Source organism: Lipomyces oligophaga (genome assembly GCF_038497815.1).
Source record: "Lipomyces oligophaga strain CBS 7107 unplaced genomic scaffold V1516scaffold_1, whole genome shotgun sequence".
NCBI classification, from domain to species: domain Eukaryota; kingdom Fungi; phylum Ascomycota; class Lipomycetes; order Lipomycetales; family Lipomycetaceae; genus Lipomyces; species [Lipomyces] oligophaga.
Genome location: NW_027117785.1, coordinates 1,138,043 through 1,158,016, shown reverse-complemented (window position 1 = coordinate 1,158,016; position 19,974 = coordinate 1,138,043). Strand labels below are relative to the sequence as shown.

At 43.1% G+C, this 19,974-nt stretch overlaps 8 protein-coding genes across 8 annotated transcripts; 4 read left to right on the top strand and 4 right to left on the bottom strand.

Annotated features, from left to right (window-relative positions):
• Nucleotides 1-61: 61 nt before the first annotated feature.
• Nucleotides 62-2,096, bottom strand: V1516DRAFT_49377 (uncharacterized protein). Its single transcript, XM_066919108.1, has 4 exons — nucleotides 1,849-2,096; nucleotides 1,638-1,791; nucleotides 257-1,590; nucleotides 62-203 (listed from the first exon to the last, which is right to left on the bottom strand). The coding sequence occupies exons 2-4, from the start codon at nucleotides 1,789-1,791 to the stop codon at nucleotides 177-179; spliced, it is 1,515 nt and encodes a 504-aa protein (XP_066779887.1). The 5' UTR covers nucleotides 1,849-2,096; the 3' UTR covers nucleotides 62-176.
• A 12-nt stretch (nucleotides 2,097-2,108) lies between these two features.
• Nucleotides 2,109-3,248, top strand: V1516DRAFT_668362 (Ctr copper transporter family-domain-containing protein). Its single transcript, XM_066920985.1, has 5 exons — nucleotides 2,109-2,231; nucleotides 2,290-2,437; nucleotides 2,494-2,626; nucleotides 2,685-2,706; nucleotides 2,771-3,248. Exons 1-5 carry the CDS (start codon nucleotides 2,130-2,132, stop codon nucleotides 2,870-2,872), a joined length of 507 nt encoding a protein of 168 aa, XP_066779886.1. The 5' UTR covers nucleotides 2,109-2,129; the 3' UTR covers nucleotides 2,873-3,248.
• On the top strand, nucleotides 3,226-7,615 carry V1516DRAFT_645218 (cortical protein marker for cell polarity-domain-containing protein). The gene is made up of 3 exons (XM_066920167.1): nucleotides 3,226-4,611; nucleotides 4,662-7,004; nucleotides 7,056-7,615. The coding sequence occupies exons 1-3, from the start codon at nucleotides 3,468-3,470 to the stop codon at nucleotides 7,283-7,285; spliced, it is 3,717 nt and encodes a 1,238-aa protein (XP_066779885.1). The 5' UTR covers nucleotides 3,226-3,467; the 3' UTR covers nucleotides 7,286-7,615.
• Nucleotides 7,595-11,248, bottom strand: V1516DRAFT_668354 (P-loop containing nucleoside triphosphate hydrolase protein). The gene is made up of 5 exons (XM_066920984.1): nucleotides 11,057-11,248; nucleotides 9,560-11,003; nucleotides 8,558-9,512; nucleotides 7,994-8,504; nucleotides 7,595-7,934 (listed from the first exon to the last, which is right to left on the bottom strand). Exons 1-5 carry the CDS (start codon nucleotides 11,153-11,155, stop codon nucleotides 7,665-7,667), a joined length of 3,279 nt encoding a protein of 1,092 aa, XP_066779884.1. The 5' UTR covers nucleotides 11,156-11,248; the 3' UTR covers nucleotides 7,595-7,664.
• A 217-nt stretch (nucleotides 11,249-11,465) lies between these two features.
• V1516DRAFT_668353 (DNA replication licensing factor MCM7) lies at nucleotides 11,466-14,212 on the top strand. The gene is made up of 2 exons (XM_066920983.1): nucleotides 11,466-13,517; nucleotides 13,572-14,212. Exons 1-2 carry the CDS (start codon nucleotides 11,617-11,619, stop codon nucleotides 14,017-14,019), a joined length of 2,349 nt encoding a protein of 782 aa, XP_066779883.1. The 5' UTR covers nucleotides 11,466-11,616; the 3' UTR covers nucleotides 14,020-14,212.
• On the bottom strand, nucleotides 14,056-15,475 carry V1516DRAFT_668349 (uncharacterized protein). The gene is made up of 3 exons (XM_066920982.1): nucleotides 15,036-15,475; nucleotides 14,955-14,982; nucleotides 14,056-14,874 (listed from the first exon to the last, which is right to left on the bottom strand). The coding sequence occupies exons 1-3, from the start codon at nucleotides 15,350-15,352 to the stop codon at nucleotides 14,254-14,256; spliced, it is 966 nt and encodes a 321-aa protein (XP_066779882.1). The 5' UTR covers nucleotides 15,353-15,475; the 3' UTR covers nucleotides 14,056-14,253.
• Nucleotides 15,198-17,824, top strand: V1516DRAFT_49064 (uncharacterized protein). The gene has a single exon (XM_066919102.1). The coding sequence runs from the start codon at nucleotides 15,590-15,592 to the stop codon at nucleotides 17,510-17,512; it is 1,923 nt and encodes a 640-aa protein (XP_066779881.1). The 5' UTR covers nucleotides 15,198-15,589; the 3' UTR covers nucleotides 17,513-17,824.
• V1516DRAFT_698232 (uncharacterized protein) lies at nucleotides 17,572-19,913 on the bottom strand (the record flags this gene model as incomplete). Its single annotated transcript, XM_066924105.1, has 8 exons — nucleotides 17,572-17,712; nucleotides 17,766-18,189; nucleotides 18,240-18,474; nucleotides 18,531-18,690; nucleotides 18,739-19,165; nucleotides 19,227-19,617; nucleotides 19,674-19,748; nucleotides 19,838-19,913. 8 exons carry the CDS (start codon nucleotides 19,911-19,913, stop codon nucleotides 17,572-17,574), a joined length of 1,929 nt encoding a protein of 642 aa, XP_066779880.1.
• Between the last annotated feature and the right edge of the window lie 61 nt (nucleotides 19,914-19,974).

Sequence of the window (19,974 nt, the reverse complement as noted above, 5' to 3'; positions counted from 1 at the left end):
CCTTAAACCAATCGTAAATTCCAAGGTGAATCAAAGATAGAACGGTTATCAACTCGAAAGAAAAACGTGGGAAGTAATCTGCAATATGAACATTATATCTTTGTCAGCTCAAATCAGAAATCAAATCAAAGCCAAAATTATATAAAAATGAGATTACGGTTATAATCTCTAATCACCTAAAAAGCTTCAACCTCATAATTTTCCTATGCAAAGTTAGCTAGCCAGTTAATCAAGAAACACTCAACTTCATATTTACCTCTGAGAAGTATGTCGTCACAACTGTTCTATCTGCAAATTTTCTACCTGCTAGTGACTCCAAAGCAGCCGTACAAGCCTTTTCATCTGCGAATCGAACAAAAATCCGTCCAACTCCGGGAGGATCTTTGTTTGAAAACGTAGGTCTAGGAATTTTAAGATCAATAACTTGTCCGAACTTTACACATTCTTCCATGACATCTTCTTTGATATCTTCGTAATCATCTGGGTCGTTAAGATCTTCCGTGGTAATCATGTTCAGTAATTGGAGAACCCGCGAAGTACCGGTAGACGATTTTGCGTTTGCAAGCTCGGCCATAGCTGTGATATTAGATACACCTGTCGGCGCATGCTGCTCAATACCCTCACAGGCTCGACGCACGGAGAGCTCATGTTCACCTAATTCCATTCCATTCAAGCCTTCGCAGGCAATCTCAGTAATCTGCTTGTCAACAAATTCACAGAACGCTAGTCCTTTCGACTCTCCAGAATCACGATCTTTCAATAATGTGAATGCTCGCAACTGGCCAAACTCTTTAAGCAGTTCTAATATCTGGTCCTCCGTAAGATACACAGGAATATTAGCTATGGATATCTTTTCCGTTGAGTCACGAACAATTTTCAAAATAGAAGACAGCGCCGGTTCGGCATCATCAGTTGATTTCTCGGGAACAACATAATCTTTGGGCCGTCTGATTGTAATCTTCGCTCCACTATATTCAACGCCATTGAAAGCAACTGCTATTGTCGCGTCTTCGGCTTGTTTAAACTCTAATAATACTGTTCGTTTGTTATTGCTAAATTGCCACACGGAAACTGGCTCTTGCTCGTTTGCTTCCCGGGCAATAGAGCCAATCAAGTTGTTAAAAAAATCGACAAGCAATTGCTCATTATCAATAGACGGTAATTCAGAAACAAGAACACGCTTACTCTGTCGTGAATGACTAGGCTGCAAATTCGCCGCAGATGCTAGCTGTTGAAGTAATGAGTTTTCGCCATTCTGCAAAGCAGCTTGCATTTCTGCTGGGTTAGCATTGGCTTGCCGGGGTGCCCCGGGAAGTGGAAATAAGCCTGAGAGTTTAGCCTGCTCAGCGGTCACATTTTCATAGTCTTTGGGTTTAACATCCCACATGGTCATTCTTCGCTTGCGTTCGTTAATAGGAACTACATCATCAAGGTTAACGGTAGATCTATGACGGCGCTCCGAGCCAATTGTATCCATGCGTCGGGAACGATCCCGTTCTCGTTCGCGGTCTCGTCGTTCTCGTTCGCGATCTCGATCCCTGTCTCGATCTCGATCCCGTTCTCGTCTATCATCTCTATGGCGATGGCGGTCTCGGTCCTTATCATCATGATACTTTTCGGATCGAGAAATATCGGACCGGTCGCGCTGGCCTCTGCTGTGGCGATCTCGTTCTCTATCTCGGTCATGTCGACGATCATGGTCTCGGTCGCTTCTGTGCTCTCGATAATCCCTTTCTGAATGTCTCTCTCGTCTCTCCCGATCACGGGCTCGATCACGATGTCTTTCGGCATCTATGCAATTTGTTTATATCAGTCCATCTTGCGGAACTAAGGATAGTGTCAACTTACCTGCCTCAAGGGCAGCCTCTATATACCCATTGTCATCCATATTTCCACTTGTCCGTGATTCAATAATACGTCAAGTCTAAAAAGTCGTAGAATGATGAATAAATCCAGTGATTAAAGCTTTATTCAGTAAAATTCAGTAAAATTTGCTGAAAAATTGGAGATTGCTACAACACGCCTCTATGTAAAAACAAGGGATTTAATCTATTACTCTCAAGATCTTGACGGGCAATTTTATTGAGATTACTTTTCTTGCTCGCTCGGATTTGACTAATTAAGCTATCATGGATCACTCAGAGCACATGCAGCATATGGCTGACACGCCCATGAGTAATGGCGGACATGCTCATGGTTCAGCAGGTAGCTCAAACACGTGCAAAATGAACGTATGTCAGAAGGCTGACTGTGGCAAGTCCAATTATATACTAGACTGACCTATTCAAGATGATTTTCACCTGGAACTCGGACGATCTTTGTATTGTTTTCGATTGGTGGCATATTCAGACATTCGCTGGTTTCTTGATTTCACTCGTTGCTGTTGCGGGCTTATCGATGGGATACGAGTTTCTCAGAACCTGGATCTCCTCTAAAGGTATGTAGAAACACAGACCTTGTTTAACCTTTACAGCTGCTAACAGACTTCGGTAGAAGCAGTTGCCCCAGAGCAAATGCCAGCTGCTGTACATAAGCGAGAGGATGAATTGAAGCACCAGAATTCAGAACAGAGACTATTTAAGGCATTAACCTATGGGTTGCAAATCGCGTATTCATTTTTTTTAATGTGAGTAGCCAGCCTTTCTCATATCCTTGTTGTATTCATATATTAATGTGTTCGGCAGGCTGGTATTCATGACATACAACGTAAGTGCAACTACATACGCTGATCCGCTGCCTCTATGATTTGTCCTATCTAACTTTTTGACAGGGATGGGTTATGCTTGCCGTTGTCGCAGGCGCAATTGCAGGCAACTATCTTTGGTCTGCCCAGACGAGCAAGGTAGCATCGAAGGGCATGTTTTGCCATTAATCCCCTTTCAGCGATCTACTTGGATAGCCTTATTTCCGTAGCTAACTTGAATTCTATGCGATTATTCTGACCTGACTGTCTGCTTTGACTAGCGTAGTTCTTGACACACCAACGGTATCCAAGCACCACCGAATATTTAAAGACAACATCACACAATCTCATAACGCGTTTCCTTTACTAAGCAGAATTGTAATCATGTGATATATTGCCACGACAACTGATCAATACCAGCCGCCAGATAGCGTAGCTGGAGTGGGCTGGGTGGGTGCGGCAGCGCTGGGCAGCCACGAACAAGGAGAAAGGTCTCAAACAGAAGGAACTTCCTTTTGCGGAACTCCATCTGTTGGGTTTCAAAAACAGCGAGAATTGGAGTGCGATTTTTTGGTTATTATTTTACTCTACGGATTCGTCTACTTTATGGTTTTGTGCTATACAAATAGTTTACTGTTTTTATAGTACTGGCCGTGCTGATTCTGTTGTGCCTGTTCGATTGTCGAATCTTCGGAAACCCGCTGCAAAATTACATAGCTAGCAAACGCGTCTTTTTCCTGGAGTGATAGCAAGAGCTTGGCCCGCTCTGTGTTTTCAGCACAAAATGCGACTACTACACTGCTATCTCCAGACTTTGGCCGTCATTATACTGTCGCTTGTCGCTTCAGGTTTGACTGCCCAGGTGGGCTCATCTACGATTCCGGACGTGGACCTCAAGCTTTTGGGGAAGTCTGGCCTGATTGGCAATTTCAGAGGCATATCTGTCTATGAAGGCCAATCACAGCTATCTTCACTCCAGCTATTGTCCTCAGACCGAGGTACCGATGACTCTGTAGTCATAAGTACAGATTCAAATCTTTTCTTGGATCAATTTCACAGCGATGGTTTGATAAAGGCCATGTGTTTGCTGAGCTCGAACGTCTACATGGCAGGAAATTTCACCTCGATAGGATCTACCTCTGCACTTACTGTGGCTGTACTCGATTCTAGCTCAGGGACTATAAGTGCTCTTGGTGAGGGCGTAGAAGGGAGTGCAAACACAATTTACTGTGATTCAGATAATGACTTAGTGTACATTGGCGGCTCCTTCTCCAAGAATGTCGCTATCTGGAACGCGTCTTCAAGCGAGTGGATTGACCTACCGTTTGGAGGACTCATTGGAGGTCCTGTCAATGCAATTGTTAAATTTAATGAAAATTTAATATTTGGTGGAAAATTCACTGGTCTAGGAACTAGTTCAATGAACTCCTCAACTACGGACAGCCTCTCAACAAATACTGACTACAGACAGCGAATAAATTTATCGAATGGAACTGTCACTGTTACAAGTAATTCTGCTGGTTCATATGATGATCCTCGCTCTGTGTTGTGCACGGAAGGATTGACGGCCAAAGAATCGACCTGGCTTGCTGCTGCGGGAGAACAGTCGACTTTCACCGTTTCAACATCTTTCGACTTTAGCCCTACCAGACTACGCCTTCGAAATTCTGCCGTGACAAATTACTCAACTTCTTATTTTCGATTCATAGCACTTCCTTTGGATGGGATTCTTAATCTTAGTTATGTTGACCCGGAGTCAGGCATTACTCACTATTGCGATGCCTTTTGTCCATTGGCCAACATTAGCACTGCGGACTATCAGGATTTCGATTTTGTGAATGTAGTTGGTATGGATGGTTTTTCTCTAGATTTGCTGGATTCAGATGAAAATGGTGTCGGCCTATCGGAGATTTTGTTGTATCAAGAAGGTAAGTTACCAGCTAAACCAGGGAATATTTTCACTAAAGAAAATTTGAAGATATCGTCGCCTACGCAGTCAACACTTTTAATGAACCTTCAAATTGTGGTTTAGCGCCGTATACTGTTAGCCGATCTTCCATTTCAGGGAACTGGTCCAGAGTAACATACGATTCAGTGACTTATTTAGAAGTTACGAATCTTACGACATCGGCTGCAGGTGACACCTATGTCCATCTTTATCCTGATATTCAGCAAAGTGGAAATTATTCAATTTTGCTGTATACACCAGGATGCTTGTATGACAGTTCATGTTCCTCCAGAGGACAGATTAACATCACCGTGTATGCGAAGTCAAATGGAAATGAGCACAATACCACTATTTATCAGACCAATCTTTATGAAAAGTACGACGTAATATATGAAGGCTATTTAGAGGCTAATTCAGATTCATTCCGGCCTTATATTGCGATTTCGCCCATGTCAGATCAAGTATCAGGTCAAACAATCGTTGCGGAGAGAGCCATTTTTAATCTTACGTCGACTACTGGCGGTCTTAATGGTCTGTTTGAATATGATCCAAAGAATTATACGTCGAATTCAAATTCTACAGTTGTGGAACAGACTGTAATTAATAATGCAGGTATGGATCTCAGCGACGATGCCGAGATAAACGTGCTCAAAGTAGCCAACTCGACTTTGTTCGTGGGGGGCAACTTCTCATCCGACTCTGCAAGTCATCTCTTCGCGATCTCAGAAGATGGTTCTGTCAACTGGATGAATGGGGGGTTGAATGGTGTCGTCAATGCCATCGCAATCATTGACGATTCTTTAGTAATATTAGGAGGAGAGTTTACAGATTTGGCAACAACGTCGCATAGTGACCTGAATTATCTGGCTGGATATTCTAATTCGTCATGGACTTCTCTGGATGCTGGTCTGAATGGCATTGTTGAGCATCTAGTACCTATATCCGTTAATGCTTCAGGAGCTATTTATTCTACTCTCTCTATCACAGGTAGTTTTTCAGCCATTGCAGAGTATAATTCGAGTCCGGCGATTGAGGTGGATGGATTTACGTTATGGTTAGAAGAAAAGAAAGAATTTCTTGATCGTGCGTCGATATCTAATATGCCTTACATGAAGGGTCGATTATCATCATCCGTTGAATTATCAAATGGTTCATATATTCTTGCTGGTGAATTGTTTTCGTTTTCTCTGGAATCTTCTGGTGCTGCAATGCTTTCAGCAGATTACAGCTTAAGTTCTGTGCCCTTTTCATTTTTCACTAATACCTCAACTTCATCGTCAACTACCAAGAGATCACTAATCCCCACTAATTTTACGGATACTACTGTGGGTGCCATCAACGAGATCAGCGTTGTTACTTTGAGTGATGACATATATTATGCAGCTGGAGGCCAATTCTTAGTAGAAGACGGTTCGAATTTGTTTGAGAATTTTGTTTTCCTGGATAGCCAACAAGTTGTCGGCGGAATTACTGAAGGCACTCTGGACTCCTTTATTTCCATTTTAACAATTTGCAATTATAACAATGAGACTCTTGTTCTCGGTGGAGTTTTCGAAGGTCAAGTGAATGATGACTTCATTACGAGTTTGCTGTTTTGGAATATGACTTCTCGCGAAATATCAGTTGTTCAGCCACCAGTTCTTGGTGGTGATGCTGTTGTTGTATACGATGCCAAGATGAGGTATGGAAAAGACGAACTAGTTGTTGCAGGGTCATTTGACACTGCAGGTAACGTAAGCTGTCTGAGTATTTGTGTATTTGATTTCACCAACAGTACTTGGCGAGCTGTAACGCGGGGAATTATGGGAAACGTCACCAGTCTTAACTTTATAGATTCAGACACAATGATTGTTACAGGAAATATGACAAGTGATGATGGCATTTCGGTGTCCATGGCTTCGTATCATTTTCCATCGATGTCATGGGATATGCTGGGACAGCAAAGCTCTCAGTTACCGGGCACTGTTGATTCGTTTGTTTGTATGGGATCCAATGTTTCTCGATCAATAGTTGCTGGGACATATCCAAACGGCACCAATTATTTATGGGCGTATGATTTGGCTAATGAGCAATGGCAAGATTGGGGAGAAGATTTGGGGTCAGATAGCCAGATCTATAGTATGCGTCTCCTCAAGCTGGATTCTATCAGCGAAATCAGTAAAGACAGTCTACTACCTCCATTTGTCACTTTACTTGTCATGGGATCTTTATCTTTGAGTGCGTACGGACTTGTTTCAGCAGCTTTTTACAATGGATCGGAATGGACACCATTTTTATATACGGTATCAGAGGATGATACGCCTGGTTCTATATACGGAATGTATACGCAGATCAACGAACTTATATCTTGGACTCAAGCAGAGGCAGCAGCAGGTTAGTTTATTAGTGATTAATGTTTAGACATTCAGATCTAACTAAAATTAGTGCACCACATGAAATCCGGATTTGTGGTGCTGATAGCACTTGCAATTTCGCTTGCAATCATGTTTATTATTATCGGAGCTGGATTTTTAATTGGATATTATCGAAATAAGTCTGAAGGATACGAGCCATTTACCTCACAGTCCTCTGAACTTCAAATAGCTCAAAATATTCCTGCATCTGAGCTACTTTCTGGTCTGGACGAAGGGAATATATCGAAAAAAATTGGATGATTTTCTTGCTTATTTGAAGGGCTTCTAAATGGTTAATTAATCTCGATGATGTATTATTATAATTTGATTTATCTGAAAAGTTTTCGGTCATTATGCTTATTCTATGGAATGTTATTTATATGTCAACTTATTTTATCTATTTTATCTACGTTTGTATTTTTATGTCAATTGTCTGAGTTTCCGGCGTTCGTCTATTTTTGGAGAGAGCACTTGTGCTGAGTGTTGTGCTAGAAGAGGGACGGTTTGTGCTGAATTATTTTTGGTCAGGAAGTATTCCTTCTGTTAATAGCTGTTAAACGAATTATTACATTCAAATGAATAATATGTGCATTAAATACTAGTTACAGGCTATCTGATGCTGTTTCGATTCGGTAGCCTTTCACATTAAAGTCGCCCGGCCACCGATATCTGTGCTAGCTGTTCCGGGAGGCATCTCTCCATTTCGATCGGACACAAAAGCACTATAAATTGCGCCCAGTCTCGCACGCTCTTTAACAGATATGCTTGGGTTTGTGGTAGCAAGTGCACTAGCCATGTTTGTATGGCGGATGATTACGGGGTCCTTCAATGGTAAAGTCGTAGAAGAAGATACCGTCGATGATGGAGTAGATGCAATTTTTACCGTTGCCTTGGTCAGAAGCGAGCTTATCTAAATGAAGTCTTTGTTAGCCGAGCGAGAACTCATTCAGCACAAAGTTCTAACTTTACCTTTTTCTTGTCCTCGAGATCTAAAGAATTGACACTTTTCTGTCCGAATATAATTTGAAATGCGTCATCAGATGAGGCCTCTTCCCCATCCGAGTCGTAAAAGTCTGGCTCAGATTCAGACAGAGTTTCTGAAACTGCGTTCGACTTATCATATAATCCCGATACATCTGCAATCTCGTGTATCGCTTCCAGGTGCGCGTTATACATAACCGCCTGTAGATCTGCACCAGAAAATCCTTCAGTGGCACCTGCTACCTGTCCTAGATCAACCTCATCACTAACCGTCATTTTCCGTGCTATGACTTTTAAAATATCAAGACGTTCGCTATACGAAGGAAGATCACATATCAACGATTTGTCGATACGTCCAGGACGGAGTAATGCCGAGTCAATCAGATCGGGCCTTGAGGTAGCTGCTAGCACGTAAACGTTATCAAGACCTTCCGCTCCGTCCATCTGCGTCAAAAGCTGATTGACAACTCGATCAGTGACACCAGTACTATCGTGTCCACTGAATAAAAGATTAATACAAATCTTGTAATTTAAACTGTCTAAAAAACTCACCGTTTTGGAGCAATCGAGTCAAACTCGTCGAAGAAAAGCACACACGGCTTAGCTGCCTGCGCCCTCTCAAACAAATCACGGACAGACTTCTCGCTAGCTCCAATGTATTTGTTTAGAATCTCAGGACCTTTAATCGAAATGAAATTCAGACCACACTCTCTCGCAATTGCCGAAGCAAGAAAAGTTTTACCGCAGCCTGGATATCCGTAAAGTAAGATCCCGGATCGTAATCGCAAGGGGCAACTCTCAAAAATGGGCGCGTATTTGGTAGGCCACTCTAAAGTTTCTAGAAGAACCCGCTTGGCTTCTGCAAGGCCACCTACATCAGACCAGCTTGTGTTTGACTTTTCCAGATTCGCACCTCGAAGACTAATGGGAACAAGATCTTTCAGGACAGCATCGAAATCTTGCTGAAGAAGAATACTGCGCATATCTTCGTGCTTATCTGTTACTTCACTGAGAGATCGAACCAAAGATTCGTGACTAGCTCTCGCCGTCAAAGTCAGAAGATCTCCTGGTTGATAACCTTCCGCTTTCGCAGCCACCTCAAGCATATCAATATGTGATAAATCAGCAATATTTTGACGTCGCAGAAACTCTCCAATAATGTCCTTGCGGACATTTTTATCAGGCGCTTTGAGCTGAATGACTTGGTCAATCAAATGTGACGCTATCAGTTGCTGATGAAGTGATTCTTTGGAGTTACTGGTCACTATCAAAGACACACAATGTGAAGCAAGACAAGACTTAGCTATGCCTATCAGTATCTCACATAGTTGCCTTGTACGACTAGAGTCGATATGCTCGACTTCAGCGGGTATAAGTGTATCCAAATGTTCCAAAACAAGCACACTAGGTGAGTTCCAGGCGGCTTCTAGTAACCATTCCTGGAATGTTTCCGATATTATTGCTATTCGTTCCTCAGCAAAATCTGAACAAGTTTTTTTTGACACATCTCAAATAGTTTAGTAAGCAGTCAGATAACAGAACAATAGAACTTACAGATCAAATCTTCATATAAACCACGACTTACGCTGTCGATTATCGATGTCTTACCAGAACCAGTAGTTCCAGTCAATAATACACCTCCACCGCGACGAACAGTGAGTTCAATTAATTCAACTTTATCTTTGACACCAAACAGCTGATCGCTAGTCTCCAAATGTAGCAGTTCCTCTGCATCAGAGCTGTAAAGCTCATTTTTGCGCCATTCAATTTGAGACAGGTTGATTTTTGAAGAGGAAATCCAGCCGTCTGCTTGCTCTAACTCGATTACACCTCCAAATTCAAGCTTGGTTCCTGATATTCTTGGTAATCGCATTCGATTGGTGATCGGGCAATCCAAAACCCCAGTTTCCTTTAATACAGATACAACGTCAACCCCGTCACTTGTTGAATCTCCGAATTTCAAATTGTTTTGATGCGTATTGTGGGGATCTCCAAAAGGAAGAACAAAAACTCGTTTAGGAAGTTTTGATAAGGGCCTCGGAGCTGTTTCCAGACGAATCAAAGTAACTGCTGCAGAGTCAAGCTTGAGAGCGTTTGCTAGATTAGGTGATAATGCAGCATAACCTGAAGGAATGTTCTCAAAATGAGTGACCTCAGCTACTATTTTCGAAGCAATTTGAGAATTTAATAAGTCAGCCGACTCCTCAGATTCCTGCTGTACTTGAGATGTAGACGGTTTTGATGTAGATGTAATTAGCCGTGGGGGTTGAAAAATACTAATTAACCCATAATGTGCTGTCTTGAGCACATGACTGACAGATTCTAAATCCACATATAACGCCAGTTTACTATTGTGAGAGGAGTTGTCAAAATCGAAAGATTCGTCCATGTCAAAGAATGGATGCGGCAATGGCACACCTTTTAACATGACACTTGGGCCAGGAGAATCTTTAAGTCTTCTTGATCCACCAGTTTTTAGCCCAGACGATGTTGTTTTTGTCACAGACTTGTCTTTCAATTTGGCTGTCGGAGTCTTGCGTATTACAGGCGCAACGATGATCTCTGATTTTGGCGCAATTTTGGCAAATCCAATAGACGCTGGAATTGGTGGATCCGTACTGGAAATGTTTAGTGTGGCTGTCGCATATGAAGACATGTATACGACAATAGGTTGAGACTTGGAAACAGCTCGAATCTGAGAAAGCATGTTTGATTCCAAAAACTGTGTATGCAACTCCACAGTTTCCCAGTCCTCTGGAGAAGCAGGTTCGAGATTAACAACGCTTACATCCGGCAAATCTGTGTGGAATTTGACATCGACTTTGATATCCTCGGGAAGTAAAACACTCTTTGCGAATAGAGGATCAACTTCCACCCAATTTGAACCATTAGCGAGATCGCTCTTGGTCGAAGAAAAACCAGACCAGCCAGCAAAGGCAGTGGCAGATTTTCCCAAGCTATTAACAAAATTGAGCTCGATAATCACATTCTGTATGACCTAATTTTTTTTTAGAATGGATATGTTCGGTAAGCGTATAACGAAAGACTTACCACTTCCGAGTTAACCAGCAGGCTCACTACAGACGGAGGCAGATTCACGAATGACGTGCGTAAAGGTGTATACGCAACCCTTGCCGAGAGCAGGGCCATTGGCAACTTCCACGATGCACGTCTTGTTCTATCACTTGGACACAGCGGTATTCGGTCAATTCTTGTTCGTTTAAAACCACAGAGAGACCCTTCATATTTTTCGCGGGGAACCTCCAATTGCCCAAAGGCTCATCGTTGGGAACCGAGGAAGGCTGGCGCACAAGCCAATCATGTGATATGTATGCTTTTGGTGTTTTGACTGTTATGTCAATTATCCTGAATGGGAATGGCTGCATATTAATCACAGCTTTTCGAGGTATATGCAAATTAGAACGCGTTCTGAACGCGCTGCGGACGCGTCTGTCTTGATCTTGATGTGCGGCGGTCAGGTAAACTTGGCCCCTTGGTGAAATGGTACAAACCTTCTTCACTCCCTTCTAATTGTCCGACATTCATTTATTGATTCTTCAATGAACGAGTTTTCTCTCTGATATTTAGTCTGCTCTCCAATAGTCGTAACAATGGCATCGCTTCAAGATATCAGCATTAATATCAATTATCTCGATATTTCAGAAAGAATTAAGCATTTCCTGCAGACGTTCAAGTCAGTAAATGCTCAAGATCACGATGTCGACAGTCCCACGGTGGAGGAAGATTCATTCTATAACGACTCTTCAAAGGGTAAATATATGAATCTGTTTCAGAAAGTTGCCGATAGAAAGGAATCGCTGATCCGGATTGATCTCGACGATTTGGATATCTTTGAAAACGACCATTTAGATTTAGCCGACAAAATCATGGGCAATACAGATCACTATGTCGAGCTGTTTTCTAAAGTTATTGATGATTTGTTACCGGAGCCATCAATTGAAATCAATTACAAAGATGACGTACTTGATGTTATCATTAACCAGCGACGTCTCAGAAATGAAGCTCGCGTTCAGGAGAGTGGAGCCGAAGCTGAGCTCGACAAGTTTCCCCCAATTCTTACTAGGCGATACTGTGTCTACTTTAATCCTCCGACAGGAGTTAGTGGGTTGCGGCCCAAGCCTCCAGTATTTGCAGTTCGTGACGTGCGTGGAGGAAACTTGGGCAGATTGATTACCGTTCGAGGGATTGTGACTCGAGTATCAGATGTCAAGCCCTCAGTCATTGTGAATGCTTATACTTGTGATAAGTGTGGAGCCGAATCGTTTCAGGAGGTTAAATCACGTCAATTTCTTCCTCTGTTTGAATGTACTTCGATGACATGTCAAAAGAATAACGTTAAAGGACAGTTGTTCATGGCCACTAGAGCGGCAAAATTCCTACCATTTCAGGATGTCAAAATTCAGGAGATGGCAGATCAGGTTCCGGTAGGGCATATTCCGCGGACGTTGAGTGTACATTTTACGGGTAACATTGTCCGGTCGGTTACACCAGGAGATATTGTGGACATTTCTGGCATCTTTATGCCACTGCCCTACACAGGCTTCCGAGCGATGAAAGCGGGATTACTTACCGATACTTATTTGGAAGCACATCATGTTCATCAACATAAAAAGCAATATGAAGTTATGGACCGAAACGAGGAACTGACTAGTAAAATTGAGGAATTACAAAACTCTGGAGACGCATATCTTCGACTTGCCAACTCGATTGCACCAGAAATTTACGGTCATGACGACGTGAAGAAAGCCCTTTTGCTTCTGCTTGTTGGCGGTGTAACTAAAGAAGTTGGAGATGGTATGAGGATTCGGGGCGACATTAACATTTGCTTGATGGGAGATCCTGGTGTTGCCAAATCTCAATTATTGAAATATATCACGAAAGTAGCACCAAGAGGTGTGTATACCACTGGTAGGGGCAGTTCCGGAGTTGGTTTAACTGCCGCTGTTATGCGTGATCCTGTCACCGATGAGATGGTACTCGAAGGCGGTGCGTTAGTGTTGGCTGACAATGGGATCTGCTGTATCGATGAGTTTGATAAAATGAACGACAGCGATCGAACAGCCATTCATGAAGTTATGGAGCAGCAAACAATCAGCATTTCGAAAGCTGGAATCAATACCACTTTAAATGCGCGTACGTCAATTCTCGCAGCTGCGAATCCTTTATATGGACGCTACAATCCACGGATTTCGCCTGTCGAAAACATTAATCTTCCCGCTGCATTGCTGTCACGATTTGATGTAATTTTTCTGATTCTAGACCAGCCTGATAGGACTCAGGACGAGCAACTCGCTGCGCATGTAGCTTACGTGCACATGCATAATCAGCACCCCAAAATGGAGTTTGAAGCGCTAGAACCTGACATGATTCGCGAGTTCATTGCTCGAGCTCGCGAGAACCGGCCTGTTGTTCCTACAGAGATTTCAGATTATATTGTCAGTTCGTATGTACAAATGCGTCAGCAGCAGAAAAAGGATGAGGGCTCCAAACGGTATATATGTTCTGACATGGATTTCTATATGCATTCATACTAATCAAAGTACAGGCAATTTTCTCATACTACACCTCGAACATTATTAGCAGTTCTTAGAATGGCACAGGCACTCGCTCGCATTCGATTTGCACAAAACGTTAATTATTCAGATGTTGATGAAGCTTTGCGGTTGATGGAGACATCTAAATTGTCACTCCACGATCACACTGCCGCAGCCGAACAAGTCGACTCCTCATACTCTACCCAGATTTATCGCATTGTTCGAGATTTGTCAGCCGGCGACGGAACTCAATTCCGATACCACTTGTCGATGCCAATGATCCGTGAGAGAGTACTAGGGAAAGGATTCACTGACGATCAACTTCAGGAATGCATAAATGAGTATACTTCTCTGGGAGTGTGGCAGACGTATCGAAATGGCACAAGATTGTTGTTTGTGAATGCTAATGAGGACTTGAGCGATTACTCTGACGAAGAAATGGATTTAGATAACGAATAAGCAACTGTGTTTTTAGTTGCATGGACTGTGCGTGTTGTTAGGAAGTAATAATGTATTATCAATGTAATGGTATTATTGAGGAGGTAAAAGTATAATACTCTAAAGTTACAAAACCGCAAACAAATTTTTTAGCTCGCGGATTTCTTAGACAGAAATCCAAGTTAACTAGAATTGAGCACAAATGCTAAGATAGTAGTAAATAAATGCGTGGCATCTATCAGCAAGACAAAAAATTTAGTCTGTTTTTGATTCCGGAGTTGACAGTAAGGGAGATTTCTGAGACTCGTCGGAAGAGTCAGCATTAGGAGTGAGCAGTGCAGCGGACTCTGAGGTGATTTCAGTCGAGGATTCAGGAGTAAGTGAAGATTGAGGCTCTGGCTCTGGCTCTACGGGTGGCGAGATCTCCTTAAGAACCTTGAGCATATCGACTCTGATTTTATCGACTGCGTCACCAAGAGTATCTGCCGTTACACCTTCAAGAGTAACAGGTGGTAGTACCCGAAGACGAAACGTCCCGGCCTTAAATATGCGTTTTTTAGCGGAAACCAAATGGCTGTAATTCTCAACAACGACAGGGATAACAGGGAATCCGGATTGCAAAGCGAGATGGAATGCACCGCGCTTGAAAGGCAAGAGTTCAGGTTTCGAAAAATAAGACCGCGTACCTTCAGGGAAGATGAAGACGGACCGCTGGCGCTCCTTCATCTTGATGATAGCACCATCAAGAGCTTTGACAGCCTTTCCGCGATTTCCACGATCGATGAAGACGCAGCCACTGGCTAGCATAAACCATCCGAGAAATGGAAAGTATTTGAGACTAGATTTGGCCGTAACTGAACATTGTTTGGGGAAGAGCTGTTGGGTTGGGAGGGTTCAGCGTTAGTTTTTTGCATGTGACAAGAGGGGAAAATGGAGAGAAAGAGGAATCGACTTACACGACCAAGCATAAATACATCAAGTTCGCTGTGAAGGAGACAGATTAGACATTATCGTATAATAAATCCAAGTTAACACACCTCTGGTGATTGGCGATGATGATGGCGGGACCATGGCTACTGAGGATCTCCTCGTTTTCAATGATGATCTTGAGTCCAGTCAGGGCGGACGCCGAATAGTAGAACAGCCTGCCAGCAGCCCACTGGCCTAGCGGGTTCTTCTTGAAAATCGCAAGAGAAAGTGAAAGCAAAAACCCAAAACCGGCCCAGAAGAGCAGGAAAAAAAGAACGATGATGCTGCGTCCATAGAAAAGCGCTGAGTCGGAAAACATGCCTACGAGGTTGAGAGAAGCAGCGACAGCAAAGATGACCGTGAGAGCGGTGACAAACACACTCATAGAATAGAAAAAATGCTTTTTTGTTGTTAATTTATTGTTGCTGAATATTTTGGTAGAGAAATCGGACTTGAAAAGCTCGCGAAATGCAGGCCGCGAAAGCGTGTATTTGAATAGTTAAAAATGTTCTCGACTTTGTTGTGTTTTTGCCCTTTTTTGGGGACAAACTTGAGCGCGCTGGGAGTGTTCCAGGCATGAGGCAGATTCAGGCGAATCTTAATACACCTTTACTTGTGGTTAATGCCATTAAGGTTAAAATATATTAATATTAGTTTTGTATTTAATAAAATCAATCGAGAAATTATACGAGGTCTTTCATTTACGCAAAACACTTTCAATTGTGCGTACAAAGAGCAAATGCCCCCGCTATTGACCTCTTGCACCGTGTCTGCACCAGGTCTACAAAACCAGATATCTCAGTCAAATTTGGGAACAGACGCAAACACAAGCACGAACAATTCACGGTATCTTAGATTACATGTCCGTGTCGAGCAATTGGACTTGTGCTCTTCGCCTGGTTCTTTAACAACTGCGTCGGCGAGGCCAGTTTCAGTTTTCACCTCCACCCAGAACTCGAGCTTTCAGGCGGCTGTTGGATCAATACGCAAATTTGTGCATTTGACAGATGCGGAAACGACTCTCAAGTCGCTCAAGCAGGAAATTTCCGATAGGTACGCCAGGATTTATAGTACACACATCGTGATAGTCGCTTTGCGGAGCGACGACGGCTGCGACTACGACGACGAGTACCAAGCTAAACAGGTTTTCGATGATCGGACGCAGATCAAGATTTATGTCGTCGCAGACGATTCAAAGTCAGAGCAAGCAAATGGTCATCAGCAGCCGGATTTATTGGCGATTAGTGGTGTTAATTCCTCGATTTCTCGAGATCTTATCAATCCGTCTAAACGACTACGAGTCTCCGAGGCGGGCTCGCCCTCCACTGGTCTGTCTAATGATAAGCGACCTAGACTAGATTCATCTAAGTCAATATCTCCTGTTCTACATTCCATAAACCAATACGCACAAGTTCAGTCTGATGGAGATCCTGAATCTTCAAAAGACCCCGTACTCAACTCTCCGGAGCCTAGCCCAAAGCCACGGAAGAGTGACGGAAATTCTTCTACATCCCTTAAGCCAATAGCAGAGCCTACTACTGAAATGTACAATCCTTATAAAGGTGGAGGTAAACTTTTTAAGCCCGAGTCAAATAATGTGAAAGCTGAGGTTATAGAAGACGATCCGATCGAAGAATCGCCAAATACCTCTCAGATTGTTAATTTGGTGCAGCATGGTGAGATAAATATGTCAAACAGGAGTCATATTCATCTCGAACAAGAAGATCCGAATGACGAAACTATTAATGAAAGTTCATCTGTTGATTCAGACCATTCAGATCATCCAGACCATTCAGACCATTCCAAGCAGTCAGCGGCTACCGATAAGCAAACTTTCAACAAACTCCCCACACCAGCAAATCAAACACAATTGAATGTCTCTACTAAATTGGACTCTGTGGAGACAGTTCTCGAGAGAGCCTCCTCTTCCCGCTCCCCTTCTACATCAGCTACATCCAGTTCTACATTTTCCGACAGTCCACCAATGACAGAAAGCGGTGAGCAAGACTCCAGTCCAGAAGACGATCGTCAAGATAGCGAGGATTCGAGTGTGACATCTCAAATCTCAATCTCTTCGTCGTCACCTTCTTCACCCAATGAGCTCCAGTTTCCTTCCGGTGCACTTTTGGCACGATCGACAACAACAACATCGGCCGTACAACCACGGTCTCCGCTTCTGACCCGTCTCACAGAACGGCAGCCTTCACTAGCGTTTGAAAATCAACCCAAACGCGTACCTTCGTTTCGTTCGCTGAGTGACTTGGCTCGACTTGGTATTCCTGACGTCAGAGAAAGTATGACAGGAATCCGAGCTATTCAATCAGTCCTGACAGACCCCCAGTCAGGCTCAACACCTACAATCAATGCTGCTCAGCAAAGTTCCAACGGCGCCAAATTTTCCGAATCGGACTCGGATTCATCCTCTGTTTCCGAGTCTGATAACGAAGACGAAGAAGGCTCGATCCCGCTTAGTCGACTTGCAAGTACAATTGTCCGAAACAGCCAAAAACGGAAAAGTTCTGGCTTTCTTTCTTTCCTCAAATAATCTTACCGCTCTTTTTTTTTTTTAACTAAAATGCACTTTTCTATCTATTATAGGCTAGGTCATAACACAGTTATCGATACGATATTTGGCGGGTCTTCCGGCCGATCGGTTTTACTTGTTCGAAGACCTTCAATCCGTTTTACAACTTCCATTCCCATCACGACACGGCCGAATATCGTATGTTTCCCATCAAGCCAGGGCTTCATTTTGAATCAGCAAAAGCCATACACATAGAGTTCAAACTGCCACTTACCGTTCTTTCGGTCGTGATAAAAAATTGAGAGCCATTGGTATTTGGCCCCGCATTGGCCATACTGACTGTAAATGGCTTGTCGTGCTTCAGGGCCGGCGAAAACTCATCCTTGAATGGCTTCCCCCACATGGACTCGCCGCCTGTGCCATCGCCGAGAGGGTCTCCGCCTTGGATCATGAACTTCTTTATCACTCGGTGAAATATCGTGTTGTTATAATAGCCACGCTTACAAAGAGTTACAAAATTCTCCACCGTGAGCGGGGCGTGCTCAGGATATAATCTTATCTGAATGTCTCCTAATGTTGTGTGCAAAGTCACACCGTTCGATTCGATCGTCGGCTCTTCGGTGGTAGCAGATTTACCACCTGCATCTAACTTCGTCGGCTTCTCATTGAATACGTCTCGTTCAGACCGAATCTTATTACTGCACTCTTGTTAGAACCCAAGCAATAGAAAATAATTGTATACACGTACAATGGCTCTGTTGAATTTGTAAACATATAAAACCGCTTCTTTCCCACTCCACTCGCAAATAGTGTAGGGTCCGTAGACAGCGAGGCGAGAACAAGTGCGTTATCAGACGCAGCCATCTCAACTGTGATAATATCTTTACGATCCGGAGCACCCTGGTATAGCGCTAGATTGATAAAGCGAACATTATCTTCAGAGCCTAATAATCTCACACAACGATTCGTGACTATGTTAACGACTGATATCATCTGATTAGCTGTGATCATTTCATACGCTAATGGCTTATGAACATACCTTTGATTCCCAGATGAGTTGGATATAATACAAAATTTCCGCTTTGATCAAAAATCGCATTCATGAACCGCTTGGTATCTTCATTTTTCTCCAGTTCCTGTTCTCCAGAAATCCGTCTCCGGAATTCGACATCATCCAGCACTCGCACCGCTGTCCCAGTCTATCACAGATGTCAAAATATCCTTTCCGCAGAAGCAAATCCACTCACCTGCTGCATATCATAAGCCACCGTGATACTTTCATCGTACTTCCGGTGCAGTTTGCCTGTCTTGTAATCAAATATTCGGATTTGACGATCTGGCATTGACCATGTGACGAATCTTTTTCCGTCTCGAGAGAAGTCAAGACAGGTAGGGACGCACTTATTTTTGCGAAATTCGTATAGATCTGTCGAACTCTTGTATTCGAACGATAGATCTTCCGGTTGTTCGTATTCAGCATCGGTCGATGATGTGCTGGAACCGGGCCGCCAATACTCGACTAGACCCTTGTTGTCGACCGACACAGCACAATTGTAGACTGCATTGAAACCTATTGTGACAACCGGAAACTTATGTATCTCCGGTAATACTCGAAGCGGATCAGATTCGCCGCGCGCATCGTAAATGAATATGCGAGATGTCATTTGATCTGCACTAGTATTTTCATTAACAGTAATCCTTTGAAATCAAAAGCATAATTAAAGAAAGCACTTACACAGCCAAATATAGATCTGGATTATTATGCTTTTGCAACCAGCAAATACAACTTGGCGAAAACGGCAGTTTAAAAATATTTATCATATCGAAATTCACGATATCAAACACTTTTATCGTGTTATCGGTTGCCACGCTAGCAAAGAACTTGCCATCAACAGAAAGATCGGCACCTGTGACTGTGCCCGAATGAGCAGCCATTTGCTTCACAAATTCAATTCCATTAGTACGTTTCTTCCAAAATTTTAGGTATCCGTCGACAGATAGTGTCAACAAAAAGTTCGTAGCCGTGGCGACTGTCAAATAGGCGAGATTGTCGCGGTGCATATATGACTTGGTGTATCGTTCAAAAGAGGGAATATTATCGAGATAAGTTCTTTCATGTTTCAAATCTTTTTCTCTTAGTATATCTGCAGTTTCAAACTGGGAAATTAGATTGTGATCTTACGTCGTCGCTTCTTCTTCGGCACGTCTTGACTGGGTAGTGCGGGACCAAAGTCATCTTCCGATTCAGATCCAGTATCTGCAGGTATGTCAGTAATCTATTTTACTCTATCCCCTAAGGCCGCATCTTCCAAAGAGTTCGTAAATCGCATAATAAATCGGACACACCTTCGCGTTCGTCAATATCGTGGTCTCGCTCTGCACTTCGTTTCCTCCAGCTCAAATCAGCTCTGTCTTTTGCCATTTCAGTCCTGCTCCACAAAATTGCCGTTAATTATGTCCTGAAACTCGCGTTTGTCCTCCAA

Bases quoted from the DNA above. Each gene is read 5' to 3' on its own strand.
- V1516DRAFT_668353 (XM_066920983.1), top strand. From the start codon at position 11,617: ATGGCATCGCTTCAAGATATCAGCATTAATATCAATTATCTCGATATT. The intron at 13,518-13,571 runs GTATATATGTTC...ATCAAAGTACAG, and splicing joins AAGGATGAGGGCTCCAAACG to GCAATTTTCTCATACTACAC.
- V1516DRAFT_668362 (XM_066920985.1), top strand. From the start codon at position 2,130: ATGGATCACTCAGAGCACATGCAGCATATGGCTGACACGCCCATGAGT. The intron at 2,438-2,493 runs GTATGTAGAAAC...AGACTTCGGTAG, and splicing joins AACCTGGATCTCCTCTAAAG to AAGCAGTTGCCCCAGAGCAA. The intron at 2,627-2,684 runs GTGAGTAGCCAG...TGTGTTCGGCAG, and splicing joins GCGTATTCATTTTTTTTAAT to GCTGGTATTCATGACATACA.
- V1516DRAFT_645218 (XM_066920167.1), top strand. From the start codon at position 3,468: ATGCGACTACTACACTGCTATCTCCAGACTTTGGCCGTCATTATACTG. The intron at 4,612-4,661 runs GTAAGTTACCAG...GAAAATTTGAAG, and splicing joins GATTTTGTTGTATCAAGAAG to ATATCGTCGCCTACGCAGTC. The intron at 7,005-7,055 runs GTTAGTTTATTA...AACTAAAATTAG, and splicing joins TCAAGCAGAGGCAGCAGCAG to TGCACCACATGAAATCCGGA.
- V1516DRAFT_668349 (XM_066920982.1), bottom strand. From the start codon at position 15,352: ATGAGTGTGTTTGTCACCGCTCTCACGGTCATCTTTGCTGTCGCTGCT. The intron at 14,983-15,035 runs GTGTGTTAACTT...TCTCCTTCACAG, and splicing joins ATCATCGCCAATCACCAGAG to CGAACTTGATGTATTTATGC. The intron at 14,875-14,954 runs GTAAGTCGATTC...CCAACCCAACAG, and splicing joins ATGTATTTATGCTTGGTCGT to CTCTTCCCCAAACAATGTTC.
- V1516DRAFT_668354 (XM_066920984.1), bottom strand. From the start codon at position 11,155: ATGGCCCTGCTCTCGGCAAGGGTTGCGTATACACCTTTACGCACGTCA. The intron at 11,004-11,056 runs GTAAGTCTTTCG...AAAAAAAATTAG, and splicing joins TGCTGGTTAACTCGGAAGTG to GTCATACAGAATGTGATTAT. The intron at 9,513-9,559 runs GTAAGTTCTATT...AAACTATTTGAG, and splicing joins TTTATATGAAGATTTGATCT to ATGTGTCAAAAAAAACTTGT.
- V1516DRAFT_49064 (XM_066919102.1), top strand. From the start codon at position 15,590: ATGCCATTAAGGTTAAAATATATTAATATTAGTTTTGTATTTAATAAA.
- V1516DRAFT_49377 (XM_066919108.1), bottom strand. From the start codon at position 1,791: ATGCCGAAAGACATCGTGATCGAGCCCGTGATCGGGAGAGACGAGAGA. The intron at 1,591-1,637 runs GTCCGATATTTC...ATAAGGACCGAG, and splicing joins AGCAGAGGCCAGCGCGACCG to ACCGCCATCGCCATAGAGAT. The intron at 204-256 runs GTAAATATGAAG...AACTTTGCATAG, and splicing joins TGACGACATACTTCTCAGAG to GAAAATTATGAGGTTGAAGC.